At 45.4% G+C, this 13,912-nt stretch overlaps 1 protein-coding gene across 3 annotated transcripts; it reads right to left on the bottom strand.

The window, feature by feature from the left end:
* Positions 1-182: 182 nt before the first annotated feature.
* Positions 183-12,583, bottom strand: erich3 (glutamate-rich 3). 3 transcript variants are annotated; one of them, XM_076039609.1, is made up of 14 exons: positions 12,325-12,583; positions 11,638-11,731; positions 11,280-11,405; positions 11,099-11,170; positions 10,543-10,671; positions 8,517-8,675; positions 8,183-8,386; positions 7,481-7,661; positions 7,185-7,371; positions 6,333-6,547; positions 6,046-6,192; positions 5,321-5,782; positions 4,529-4,660; positions 183-4,441 (listed from the first exon to the last, which is right to left on the bottom strand). In XM_076039609.1, the coding sequence occupies exons 1-14, from the start codon at positions 12,342-12,344 to the stop codon at positions 1,062-1,064; spliced, it is 5,508 nt and encodes a 1,835-aa protein (XP_075895724.1). In that variant the 5' UTR covers positions 12,345-12,583; the 3' UTR covers positions 183-1,061. The 3 variants fall into 3 exon arrangements, with proteins under 3 accessions (XP_075895724.1, XP_075895725.1, XP_075895726.1); XM_076039610.1 differs by having other exon boundaries at positions 5,321-5,779; XM_076039611.1 differs by having other exon boundaries at positions 11,295-11,405.
* Positions 12,584-13,912: the final 1,329 nt, after the last annotated feature.

Raw genomic sequence — 13,912 nt, 5'->3', positions numbered from 1 at the left:
AAAAATAGCTCTAATTGTCTCAATCATACAGGCAGAAAGGAATATCTGATAGACAGTGAGACAACAAAAATAAATAGAATTTGTTCTGTTTGTGCTTATATTATACAAATATATTTTTTTATATACTTTGACTGTGGTCACATTTGCTATTTGTTTAACTAGATAGTTAATAAATTATATTAATCTATTTAGCTGCCGAATAATAAGAGTATTAGCATGTGTAAACATCTTAGTTTTCCCCAAACACAAATAATCACATTCAAGCACAGGACGTTACGTTGAGTAGTCCCTACAAAGTTGTTCCAACTCAGGTGCAGGAGTTCAGGGTCGATAAATAATTCAGTCAGTGGTCGTGTGAGTGGAAGAGTGTCTGCTTACAGGTAACACAAGTTATCCGGCCGCGCCTTTGTGCTGTACACAACAGGAGGAGATACAGATGATAAGCCACAGTGTAGCTTCTCTTTGGTGACGGAAGGACAAAGATCGTTTAAAGTTAATTGCCTGAGATTGGATGAGACAATTCTGATTGCCTGCCCAGTACCTTCTCACGAGAACACTCCCCCACTGTCCCCTACTCACCTAATTTCACTTCTTCTCCTTCTAGCCTGATTTGACAACATCTTTGGCCTCCTTGGTGCCTCTTACAGACACACTTGGACTAGTTGCGTGAAGAGGGTGCTGAGCAGGCAACCAGAGTCCTACACTTGGCCTTCAGGGCACACTAGCGTGATGACCCTGGCACTGAGCCAGCTGCGACTCTAGGTCAATGGCAGGAGTGAAATTCTACCTGTTTACAAGTGAGTGGATTGTAGAAAGGGTTTTAGAAACTCTAATTTCAAAATTGGGAAACTTGATTGTGTAGCTTTAAGAAACCGTTATCACATAAACACACAAACAAAGCTGCATCTGTCCAAAACAACCCAAGAAGTCACTGATTATTATGAGGAGTCTGAAAACAATCATCAAGTTGTTTAATCTCTGTGGAAACCACTTTATATTAAACACACCTACTGTACTTTTCCCCTGCTGCTATTCTGTCCAAACAAAGCAGCGCTGCAGCTCTAGTGTTTGCTCTCGGTTCTCACGGCACTCAGCATAGGATACGAGTTTTGATCCAACAGAGTTCCGTCCACTGTGAAAGGACTGAGCCGGTCCTTGCTGAGAGTGCGCTGGATGTCTTCAATCAGCCGAACATCTCGTCTGACGATGCCTTCACCTGGCGGTTTGGTTTGAGTCTGGTCCCGGGGGTCCTGGTGGGTCTCCTCATGGTTTCTACCTGCCGTCAGGTCACTTATCTCCGTCACGCCTTCACTTGGTTTAAAAATATCTTGGAAATCTTTCAGTGCACTTTGCTTCGTTTCCAGGAGGTTTTCTGAACTAGACAAGCATTCTTGGTGCTCCTCTGTTCCGGGCGCCAGTCCGGGATCTGGGAGCTCAACTGCTCTTTGCTTTGCACTGAGGTCAACGGAGCTTTCCGTTATTTTCTGCCCTGTCTGCAGCCGGGAGACACTCTCAGCTGTGCTGCTGGTTACTGATCTCTGAGTACCTGCAATGCTCTCCACTTCAGTTTTGGAAGTGTCAGTGTGTTCTTGTTGAGACATCCTGCTCCCACAGGGCTCCTCTGGCATCATGTCCTTGTCTCCTTCTTGAGCCACGTCAGCTTTCTCTGGTTCTTCTTGAGTTTGAAGTGGATCTCCAGCAAGGTTTTTTTCAGTTCCTGCCCCGTCATTATCTGCTTCAGGCAATATATCTGCTTTCTGTGGTTCTTCTTGCTCCTCCAGCTTTTCAACAATGTCTCTCGCATTTGTCTGGCCCTCTTTATGTGCTTCTGGCATTAAATCAGCTTCATCTAATTCTTCTTGCATCTGCAGCAGATCTTCAACAAGGTTCTTGTCAGTTGGTGCCTTGTCATTATCTGCTTTTGGCATTTCGTCAGCTTTTACGGGCTCTTCTTGCGCTTGCAGCAGGTCTTCAACAAGCTCTTGTCCATTTTGTTGTCCTTCTTTATCTCCTTCTGGCATTACATCAGCTTTCTGTTGTTCATCTTGCACTTGCGGTAGGTCCTCCACAGGGTCACTCTCACCTTGTTCACCGTCTTTGGAGCGACTCCTTTCAAGGCCTAACTCAACGGACTCCTCTGTGGTTGCCTTTCTTGGCCCACCCTGCTCAGGACTCGAGACTCTCTTGACCGGACTCGCTGATCTCTCTCCAGACGGGGTAACATGGGACTCTTGAGCATCTGGTTCCTTGAGGTCATCCAGAGGTTCCACAAACGTCTCGAAGAACCGCGACACTTGATGCGTGTTGACCCAGTTGGAGACCAGATCGACATTGTCCTCGTTTGCCACAATGACTGCGGCGACACGCTCATCTTTTGGCGGTGAAGTCTGAGCTTGAGGTTTGACCAGAACACTCGCTCCTTCCTCTGACGTCTTGCTCACCTCTTCCACTTCTTCGGTTTCTCCTTTAGAGGTTGGGAGGTCAGTTGCAGCGGTGTCGGTGTCAAGGTCTTTGTCGGCCTCATGCAGCTCCGAGGGTTCTTTGAATTTACCTGGTTCTTCATCTGAGCCAGTACCTCCAGGTGGTGGATCCTCTGAGGCTCTCAACCCTGTGGCGTTACTTTCAACATCATTGCCCTGTTTGATTGAGTCTGAGTTCTGCTTTTCACTACCAGGCTCAGAGACGTTACCATTTTCGTCCTGTTTTGCTTCTCCCTCATGATTCCTGTCTTCTTCCTTTATTTCACCACCAGGTTTCTCCACCTCCAGCTTGTTTACAACGGACCCCTCTTGTTTTCCGTCACTCTTGTCTTCTTCCGTTGCCAGAGTTTCCAGAACATCGGCGAGGGAAGGCGGCTCAGCCTCCTCCCCGCCACGCTTGTCAGCGCCATCTCCCGTCGTTCCTTGTCTCTCTGGGGCCTCCACTGGATCTGGTTCCTCGGCCTGGACCTCATCTTCTGTATTTCCTGCTCTGTTCACCTCCCCTTCTGCACTAGCGGGAGCCTCCCCTTGATCGTCATGCGTTTGGTTGTGCGCTCTGACAGAAATCTCTCCGTTTTCAACATCAACGTCCGCACTCTGACTGCCGCCTCCTATTTCGGGGTCTTTCTTTTCCGCTGGAGCTTCCGCTGCATTGGTCGGGGTCTCTGCAGCCACCTCACTGGCTGTGTTCACAACTTCACTCTTCTCCTCAATGTTCTCCACACCATGATTCGACGCTTCTGCAATTTTTTCCGCTTCTCCTCCTGCCGTCTCATCCGCGGCCACTTTATCACTTTCAACTTCAGTTTGCTCTTCGTCTTTCTCCTCTTGCTCCACCTCGTCAAGCTGTTCTTCATCAGCTCCCTCGTCCTCGTTTGCTGTCCCTCCTTTTTCCATGTCTGTCTTGTCTTCAGCTGTGGTGCATTCACCGTCCTCATCTTTCTCAGTATTTCCTGATTCCTGTGCCTTTCCTGCACCTGCATCTTCATCGTGCTGGCTACTGGGTTTCTCAGTTGGGTCGCCGGCTCTGTCCTCCGTCGCCGAGTCACCCACATTCAACTCCGATACATCTTCCTCATTTTCCGCCACTTCCTCCTTATCCTCCACTTTCGTGTCTGTTATTTCCTGAGATTTTATTGGATTGTCTTGCTCCCGGATAAGCTCTTCAGATTTTTTCTCCATCTCCTCATCTGTTTCTAGTGATTTTCTGTTCTTTTCATCTTCCTCGCCTTTCTTTTCTTGGGTATTTTCTTCTGCCACCACCTCCACCTCCTCCTTAATTAAATCACCATCATTGTTCTCACTTATTTCCATCTTGTGTTCATTTGTTATGTCTGCCGCTGCTGCTGTCAGTTCTCCCAGATTCTCTGCGGCCGCTCCGTCTTCACTCTCTCCCTTCTGCCTCCCCTCCTCCTCGTCTGCAGGTGCCTCCTCAAGGTCGAGGGCCTCTTGCCCTTCTGAGGGCTCTGCTTTCATCTGCAAAGTCTCGCCCACTGCTGTCGCTGCTGCCTCAGCATCACCTGGCACGACAGTCTCATCAACTCCCGTATTTGGACGGGATTCTGATGTTTCATCCTCCTCGATGCTCTTTGCCTCTCGTCCATTCTCAGCTGTCTCAGGGTCAGACTTTTCCCCTTCAGGAGATGCAGCAGGTGTAGCTACTGGACCTGCTGAAATCTCTGACGTCTTGTCATCCACTTTGTCCACACAGACTGGCTGCAGACTTGTGTCTTCTGCGTCCTCCTGTTTTTCGATGGCCACCACCGTGTTTTCTTCTGTCTCGGACTTCTCAGCTGTTGCAGCTTCCTCGTCCAGATTGCCATCACCAAGCTTCTGCAGTGAATTCTCTTCCTGTTCCTTTGGTTTCTTTTCTTGCAACTTCTCTTCGTCTTCATGTTTTGTCTCTTCGATGACATTCTGATGCTGCTCCATGGATTTTTCTGGTGTCTCCGGAACTAAATCTGCAAGGATAATTCAAGACTGGTTGTGATACACTGCAGAAGATTTCTTTCATAGCTTTTTGATTACTTTGGACAAACATATGATACCATTGTTGGCCTGTAGGGGACTTTTCCGGCGAGACTCCTCCTCCTCGGTGCTGGTGTCACTCAGCTCGGGTTCAGAGCCGCACTGCGGTTGCTTCAGTATGGCCTCGGCCAGCTTCTCCTGCACAGATTTGGCTTGGGATGGAAAACACAAATACATTCAGCAAAGACTTAAACAAGTGCAAATCTATCTGCTTGTAGTGATCTGCAATGTAGTGAAAAATTGAGCCAATGAGAAACTGCACAGCCATAACAGAAATTAAATAAAACTTTAATCTTTCCAAGAGCAACAGAGTAACACAACATGACAAGCTAATAATTTGCATGCATAAAACATCAGCATGCGTACAAACATCACACAGATCACAACATGAAATGGAAACAAAATGCTGACACACGGTACAAGCCTGTTTTAAATCAGACTCAAAAAGGTAATCAAAGCATGTTTTTTTTTTGTCATTTGGGCTGTTCGCTGACTGCATAATATGGCCCCTTCACATTTACCATTTTGTCCAACACAAAAATGCAGATAGTATTAAATTTGGGATGAGAATAAAACACCACACATGCAAAAGAAAAGGCAAAAGAAAAGGGAGAATCGCAAACAAAAAGAAAAAACCTTTTCCACTGTTTGATTTCTTGAAATGTCTATTCTTAATATCCCAAACTCGTCAAACAGTATCGATCAAGCAATCGTTGTCATTTTGACTCACATGAAGTGGTCCTGACAGTGTAAAAACTTCACACCAACACGGATTTATGTTCTCACAACACTTGTTGCTGGTCAACACTCACCCCTCTCCTGTTCCTCCTCCTCTTTGCCCTCAACTTTCCCAGCCTGGTCGTCCCCTGAGGGTTCATCACTCTGTTTGTTCTCCTTCCCCGAGGGGACGCTGCAGTCAGTTATGTCTATCTCCGTGCTTTCCCCTGCACTGTTATGGACGTCTGAGTCTTTTGCCGCGGCAGACCCGGCCTCAGCAGCTTCCTCTGGTTTATGTATATCAACAGCTTCTGCTTCTAGTTTCTCCTCCGTCTTCTCCTCTCTGGACTCTTTACCAGTTTCACCGTCATTCTCTGTTTGCTCACAGCATGATGAGCTTGACCTTGACCTGGACCCTGACCTGGACCTGGACCTGGACCTGGACCTGGACCTGGACCTGGACCTGGACCTGGACCTGGACCTGGACCTGGATCTGGATCTTGATTTAGAGCTGGATCTGGATCTTGATTTGGAGCTGGAGTGAGACTTGATGTCTTCTGACAAAAAGGACAAAGCATTTAAATGGGAAAATGCTTTTATTACTTTAGCTCATAACATAATAACCAAATGTATAGGTAGCATAATTTCCTGTGAAGTAGCCCTCCATAATGAATTAATGCATAACTTCCACAGAACAAAACAAAGCACACACTTTCTCAAAAGTGGGGCGAACAACTATGGACTTTTCTTAATTTTGGGGGGGATTACTATCAGGCCAATAGAAATGATCAATTGGATTATAGGTGGAGAGTGCACCCACCGTCTCCCTCATCGTCCTCAGTGTCAGAGGCGCCTCTTGCGTTCACCTGCCTCTGAGTTTCGTCGCACGGTGAAGGGGACTTCACCTCTTTAGCCTCGGCATCGTCCGCAGGGCCTTCGTCATCCGCTTCAAAATCTTCCTCATATTCTAAAGACAGAACAGAAGACTGTGTGGAACACTACACACAGAGTCGCTGTGAAACGTCCACCAGTCGTGTGGGCTGAACTCAAACTGCGGTGATGACACAGGATATTAATTTCTATCAAAGGTGAAGATGCTCTGCTGACCGTCTCTGACTCGGTCCTTCTGCTCTGCTGCCTCTTTGACCTGAGGCCGCCTGCTTTCACCGCCAGACCGGCGGTCCTCGACCTCTCCTGTCGTCCTTGACTTTGTCTTGGAGGAACCTGTCAGACTGACGGCCGGCTCTTCTCGTTGTTTGTCCTCTCTGACTCTCTTGGGTGGAGGAGTGGGCTTCTTGTCCAGGCCCAGAGCGATGATGCACCTGAAACGAAGAGCCTGTTCTGTGATCCAACATTGTTAAAGTCACACAGAACTGTAGAGAATACTATATTGACTAGCACTCTTAGTGGTGGACGTATTGATCCAAATATATATATATCGATACTAAAGTCGATATTGGTTTTGATCGATATTAGTGTCATGACATCAATACTTAAGATTTGCATCCAAAGATTGCATCTGTACACATTGATAACTATGTTTAAATTACTACAGGGTTAGGTTAGAATTAGGCTGGAATAAAATGTTTTTTGATTTTTTTGTTTTACCCCATCAAATGAAATGATTGTGACAATAATTCCAAGCAAAAAAGAAAAAAGAAAAAAAGAATGGTGGGCACACAATCAGCTCTTTACAAAGACTTCTGCTTCAAAGGTGTGAAAGGCACTGGATGGTGAGGACAAGCATTTTCCATTGACTTATAATGCCCAGATTCTGTCCTGGGTTTTATAACTAATTAGTAACTCACAGTGAAAAAAAAAAATCACAAAAACACGATCAGATTTAGCAATTTGATGATATATTCACCCTAATTAAAAAGTATGGGTATCTGCAGTTCTGGCCCTGTATTTATTTGGAACCCGATCTAAACCCAATCTTGCTGATGGCCGTGGTCTTACTTGTAGCAGGGAGACGCCCCCTCCACGCTAGAGAAGCCAAAGTGACCCCTCTTGCCGCCGAGCCTGGAGCCCTTCCTGTGTTTGAACTCGCAGCAGGAGCTCAGCCGCTCCACCTGCAGCCCGTTCAGGAAGAAGGTCAGGCTGAACGGGAAGCCGCGGTGTCGCCTCGAGATGAAGCGGAAGGTCTCTGGAGGGCAGTTGGAGTGGGGGACGGGCAGGTGAGAAGCAGAGATGCTTCAATAAGCAGCTTGCAACTCAGGTTCAACAGAAAGAGTGGGGGGTCTCCAGCCACTGACCTCCCTCGTGCAGCATCCCCCGGTAAACGCACAGGTTCTCGCCGCCGCAGTGCTGCTGGAACACTCTGACCTCGTCCCTCATGCGGTTCAGCTCCGGGGAGAGACGCACACTTTTGCCAAAGTACACCATGTTTACGGACACTCTGCTCTGGTGCACGGAGCTCCTCGTCAGCGGGGAGTCCTGGATTGGAGAAGAAAGACAAGGTGCCTCAGGTTTGGGTTTTCTGTGCCGTCGTCTGGTTTTCTGCTGCTTCTCTCGGATCGCTGCCACCAGAAAGGAACTTCTGTTTGAACTTTGTGGTAAAGTTTGTTTTTTGTTTTTCTTTCTGGAATCTCTTTCTTTCAATGATTTGTTTTCTCAATTGCTGCTCAAGATACGCCGAGTCAAATTCCTTGATTGTACAAATTTGCCCAATAAAGGTGAAAGTTAGTAAAATACTTTCGGAACTATTGCTAACGAACGATGCATTCAAAATTAAAGTAGCTTGGGTTTTAGAAATTCAAACTTTCCCAGTAATTATTACAATGTAACTATTTCATTTCATTTCTGTCAATAAAAAGTAGTTTTTTTATCTTCTATATTCTAGATCACATTTCATTATGTTTATTATAATGCATGTTGACCATAAAAGACCTTGAATCTTGAATCAGTGTTTGCAGCAAAATGAATTTCCAGAGGGTTAATCTGCAGGAGTGACTGACCTCGCTGATGTCGGCGCCGCTGAAGGAGGTGTTGGGCCGAAGCCTGCGACCTCTGAGCGTGTAGCTGGGGTTGACCTTTAACCCTGGCTCCTTTCTCTTCTTGGCCGGTGGCACTGGTGTGACAAAGTTGTTGATGACGGGGAGGCAGTAGGGGGAGACGCCATGGAAAGCGTCTGCTTGGTTCAAACGCCTGCGGCGCTGCACCTGAGGGGAGAGTGAGAGAGAGAGAGAGAGAGAGAGAGAGAGCAGGTTCCAGACTCAGCAGTCGGTGGGATTCAACCGGAAAAATAAATCATTTAGAGGAGCGGGTGCTGAAATGACGGAGCGGCCTTACAGTGCAGTTGAACGGCGGCTCGTTCTCGTTGGAGGACTCGGGGGGCCTGTAGGGGGAGCTGTGTCTGAGCGAAGCCGTGGTGCTGTTGCTGCCGATGGGCTTCAGGCGCACCGGCCTCTGCATCTTCCCCGGCGCCGTGTTGGGCCGAGACGAGCCCGACTACATGAGACGCACAGTTTAGTCACTGATCTGCTCCATCAGTAGCAATCAGGTCATTAGATTGAAGGCAAAGCGTTTGATGTACTGATTGATTTAATGTGGATTTCCTTGCAAAGCCTGTTTAAGTTGCAAAGCAGTTTGAACAACTTACTGAAGAACTTTTATTTTTATTTTATCATTTTGTGGGCAGCTGTGGCTCAGTTGGTAGAGTGGGTTTGTCCTTTTCAGGGAAGTTGCTCACCACTCTTACACGCTGCTGCAGCTCCATTTCTAACAAACAGCTGCACCATCACACAGAGGGAAACGGATGTAATCTATGGAACTTTGGCCTAATGTTCGCTGGCTTTCCCCAACTGCTGAGGAAAGTGACATTAAATCCGCCGACCCTGGGAGGCAGACAGACGCCGATCCTTTAAATACGACCGCTAACACTGCTACATCAACGTCGACGCCTTTTGGATTTTCCAATGAAATACCGCCGCTTCAGTATGTCACTAAATTAGATTTTTCAGACTTGTCTACATGGTGTTATTATTCCTTTATAGGTTAAAATAAAACTGTCGTACGTCGGTATTTTCAAGCCTCTGCCGGCTGAGTTTGGAGTTTTTTTGAACCGAGCAGAAGAGATTTCTCAGGGTAAACAGGATTAGCGGCTCTCTTTATTCTGGCATTGGCTCCGGTGACTCTCTGCCTTTCAGAGATAACACGCTGCTTATCCCACTTATTCCCCGCTGAAACAGCAGTATTTGCACACGTGGAGGCTCTCTTTAAACTGAAGTGCCAGTCTGAAGAAGACGAGCGCAAGAGATCAGCACTCACGGCCACTTTGTTTGGTAGCTGCAACTGCATGGCGTTGGGTTTGATTGAAGCCACTGCTAATTCTTTATCCTCTGCCGCATTCAGTTCCATATCCACTTATAAATCGTGATATTTGATGTTTTGTTTGGCTTTTTTGAAATACACCTGGGTATCCCGATAAAGACTTGAAGCAGTTCATGGTTACATGGACGGTGGTCGCCAGAAAACAAGCAGCAACTCTAATGAAAATCACCATCATTCATTCACACTGGTAGTGGTGAACTACAGTATGTAGCCACAGCTACACAGACTGACTGATTCAAACCACCAACCATTTGGGTAGTGGACCAGCCTCCCGAGTTACTGTCCTTCGATTAAATATCAGCTATTTCACTGATGAACAAGTAAGCGAGCCGCAACAAAACCTTATCAATATTTATCAAACAAAAGGTCTGATTAACATCTCTGTTTTTAAAATGGCTGGAATAATCAATTACTGTATTTCAGGGCAAAATGTCAAAGGACAAAAAAAAATAATTTACATGATTTATATATTCTACCAATTAATCACAATTTTAAGGTCACATGTTGAAAAACTGAAGTACTTTTTGACTTTTATGTATTTCTATTCTCTATATGTCGTTTGCAAATAGACCACAATACAAAAATAAACATCTTTAAAATGGCTCACAGGACAACTGTGACCTGAAAGAAGCGATTCTTAGCAAACCTTTGTTTTGTAGATTTTTCAGTTATGGTATTTTAGTCAAATTAGATAATCATATAAGAGTTTATTGCCAGCATGACATCACAATGTCCTACACGCTGCTGCTGCGTCCTGACGTGTCTGTAAGTGACGTTCTTCAGAATCGCTCTGATTGGCCAAACAGATCATGTGAGTTACAGAGACATGATGGGAAGTGACACTAATGCGTAAGCTCTATAGGCCCATTAATGCGGAAGTCAAAAACTTTTTTGGCGTCTGCGCTGGGTGAGAAACTCTTCATTGAAACGAATGGGCCGCGATCTTGGACCTTGGAGGGGGTGGGGCCTGCTGGTTTGGACTCACAGACTCGGAGGATTCAGAGTTCTCCCCCTCTGGTCCAGAGTGCTGCTTCTGGATCCGCCTTGCACCCATGGGTGGGCGTGGTGACAGGATGCGGGTCACGCCCTCCACGTACCGCTGAGAGCGCTCCACCTTTTAGACGAGAGCGTGCGCGGACGTTAGTGCCGCACAGAATCCCTTCAAACCTCACCGTGTCAGTCAGAGGTCAGAGGTCAAGACACAAAACTTTTCCCAGGGTCCAAGATGTACGTGATATTTACATTTACATTTGTAATAAAGCAATTATCAGATAGTGAGTCATGAAAAAGGTCATTGGTCAGTTTTGCTGCAATTTCATAATATTTTGGAGAATATCTTCTGTGACACCGAAGCAAGGCAACAGAAGGGAAGAAACCAAGTTCAAGCAAACCTCAAGGTGTTGGGATCCCAGACTGAGGTTGTGAGACTAAAAAAAAAAAAAACAAACTGATGTGGATGATGATTTTTTTTTTTTTTTTTTTTAAAGGGACATGAGTCATTACAATGCAAAGCAGGGTGGCGGTGAATATCAATGATGTACCTTGATCCTTTGCACTCTTTCCCTCCTTGTAAACTCCTCCAGTCTCCTTTTGATCTCCATCTGATGGACGCGCTGTGCAGGAGGGAGGGGTACGGGACAAATTACCATCATTCATTATGCAAGCGGGGGCTGTGGGGGGTGGGTGGGGTAAGTCGGTGGTAGGATGACGTCATCGTCCCACCTCCATCTCCAGCACCTTTTGGAAAATGGCCTGGGCCAGGCATTCCCGGGCCTGTCTCTGGTGGCTCCTCTGGACCAGCTTGTATTTGTACTCCTTGTCGGGAACAATGCGTCCGCTGCGGGTGATCTGACAGTGACAATTACAACAACGACAACAACAAGGCTGACTGGTGTCTCCGTCTCACGCAACTTACTCTTTGAAAATACACGCACACAAAAAAGACTAGCAAAAAACATTACTGCAAAACCAGGAGCACCATGCCCGTCTGAAGTCCTTGACTTTAAGACAAGCATCGTCATGGAGCAACGTGATTGATACCAGATGAGGTCTGACTGAGGCCGCTGTGCTGCTGACGTACCAGTCCTGCTCTCTGCAGGTGCCTCCGGATCCGAGTGGTGCTGAAGTACCCGGCCAGGTGTCTGTCAGTCAGACTGTTGTAGGTCGAAATCAGCCTGCGCAAATGAAACAGGTATTAACTAAATTAGCATCGCCCAACAGAACTGTCATCATGAAACCAAAAATAATTAAATAAATGCTTAAATGAATAACAGCAACACTCAATGATGCCTTTTCTCAGTGCCGTTCGTAGGAGTGACTCACAGCTCTCGGTTACAGTTCAGTGGTTTGGTACTTCGACACTGTGTTTGTTTGTCATCGTCCTCATTAACGGTGTAAGTACGGGATCCTGGGCAGGTGCTGGATGGCACTCATGCAACTCCTCTCTGTGTAACTGGCTCATTTGTCTGTGTTGCACCTTCACACTTGCATGTGGACCATAACAAGAAGCTTTTCACGGTTCAAATCAACTCGACTAACAATTCTTTTTTACCTTTGAGAGGTGGTAGAAAAAAATCTGTTTAAAGAACTTTTATCAACAGCGTCCTTAAATTTTAGTGGGAATAATACCACTGGAAGAAAAGTTTGAGCCAAATTTTAGTAGACTCACTCTGATTCACATTACAAGTGTCTGCAAATTACAGTCTGAAAGAAGAACATCCAGCAGATCAACACAAGTTCTAAAGACATGACATCAAAGTTCTCCTACCCTGAGTTGAGGTGACTCATGGCTGTCAGCCAGGCTTTTTGGATTCCACTTGGTCTCCTCTGGACGGCCAAACACTTTCTGGGGAAGCAGCTGAGATGCAGCTGAGAGTTTGGGGCTGGTCGGTGCTGGAGCTGCTGCTGCTGCTGCTGCTGCGGAACCGAACACTGTCAGCGGTTACCATGGCAGATCACGTGACCACACTGCCCCCAGACTGGTTTCCATTTACACACAAACACACACATCCACACATACGCGAACACACCAGCGGTAGAGAGAACTTTAACCACATGGAGAAAAAAACTGAATCAAAACAAACAGACCAACAAACAAATGAGGCGTTTGAGTGTTTTAGATGTTTGGAATACTTTGGAATAAAATACATTTTCTATAAATCATTCAATCATCAACAGAACTTCTAAACAAATAGTGCACGTGAGAACGACCTTATCTCCCGAACGAGGCCTTTTATTGTACATTGGTTCAAATATTATTGATATTTTTTGAAACTTTGAATTGTCTACAGTGAAGACTCAAGTTGCTTCACAGAGTGAACTAAACGCAAGGGAAACATTCAAATGTCACATTAAAAGCTAGGAATCAATCAATCAATCAATCAATCAATCAATCAATCATTCATCGGATTAAAAATACATTAATGTGCATCTTATTTTACTGTCAGACCGATTAGCGCAAATACAGTCATCTAAAATGAAATGAATATACATATATGTTTCTAAGTGCAACAGAACTTGTACAACAGAACTTGTACTTGCCTGTTTTAAAAGCAACAGTTCGTGCATCGTGATGCCCTCGAGCGCAGCAGGCTCTCTGGGTAAACATACTTCCGCAGTTCCGGTTTCTACATCAAACTAGATTAAAAAAAAAAAAACAAACAAAACAAAAAAAACATGTGTATAATGTATATATGCTATTTTTTATTTTTATTTTTATTTTACTTATCTGTGTGCTGATATTTATTTTAATCTGTGTGTACTACTGCTGCTGGAAGTGTTAATTTCCCTGAGGGAGTCATCCTAATGGGATCAATAAAGTCTCTCTATCTATCTATCTATCTATCTATCTATCTATTTGCTTAGTGTACTTTTGTGTGAACGTGCATTAAATATTAACTGTGCTCCATGTGGCCGTTATATTTCGCTTCAGAATACACACCTCGGGACTTTTTGAACAGTTAGGTTTAATGTGTGCATTTGTCCAACTTGTTCGTTTCGGCTTGTTAAATTCAACAACTTCAGCTTGTGTGATCAAACAAGTCATGAGTGATGTCAATTCTGACTCATTCAGTCACACAAGGAAAATAAAAATCAAACAAAAACATTTTCACCGAAAAACAAAAACAAGAAAATTATTGACCGAAATGTATTTTAACTTGACCAAGATGAGACTTAGCTGCAAAGCCTCTAACGCCCTCTGGTGGAGAAGTAAGGAAACAGCATCACTTCACCACTTCCCACGGGTGTGCTAAATTAATTACAGCCAATTATTGCAAAACTGAATCTTTAAGACATCTAATAAAGTGCGCTCGCTTAGTTCCTCAGCATTTAGCGCCTCATTTACCATTTTAATT

Source organism: Nelusetta ayraudi, unplaced genomic scaffold (assembly GCF_046127955.1).
Source record: "Nelusetta ayraudi isolate G7.1 ecotype Tasmania unplaced genomic scaffold, CSIRO-AGI_Nayr_v1 ptg000059l, whole genome shotgun sequence".
NCBI classification, from domain to species: domain Eukaryota; kingdom Metazoa; phylum Chordata; class Actinopteri; order Tetraodontiformes; family Monacanthidae; genus Nelusetta; species Nelusetta ayraudi.
This window is presented reverse-complemented; position numbering and strand designations above follow the sequence as displayed.

Excerpts from the sequence above, each read along its gene's own strand:
- erich3 (XM_076039609.1), bottom strand. The coding sequence starts at position 12,344 with ATGAGTCACCTCAACTCAGG. Across the intron at positions 8,676-10,542 it reads ACTCTGAATCCTCCGAGTCT|TCGGGCTCGTCTCGGCCCAA; the intron begins GTGAGTCCAAAC and ends CGTCTCATGTAG. Across the intron at positions 7,372-7,480 it reads GGGGATGCTGCACGAGGGAG|AGACCTTCCGCTTCATCTCG; the intron begins GTCAGTGGCTGG and ends ACTGCCCTCCAG.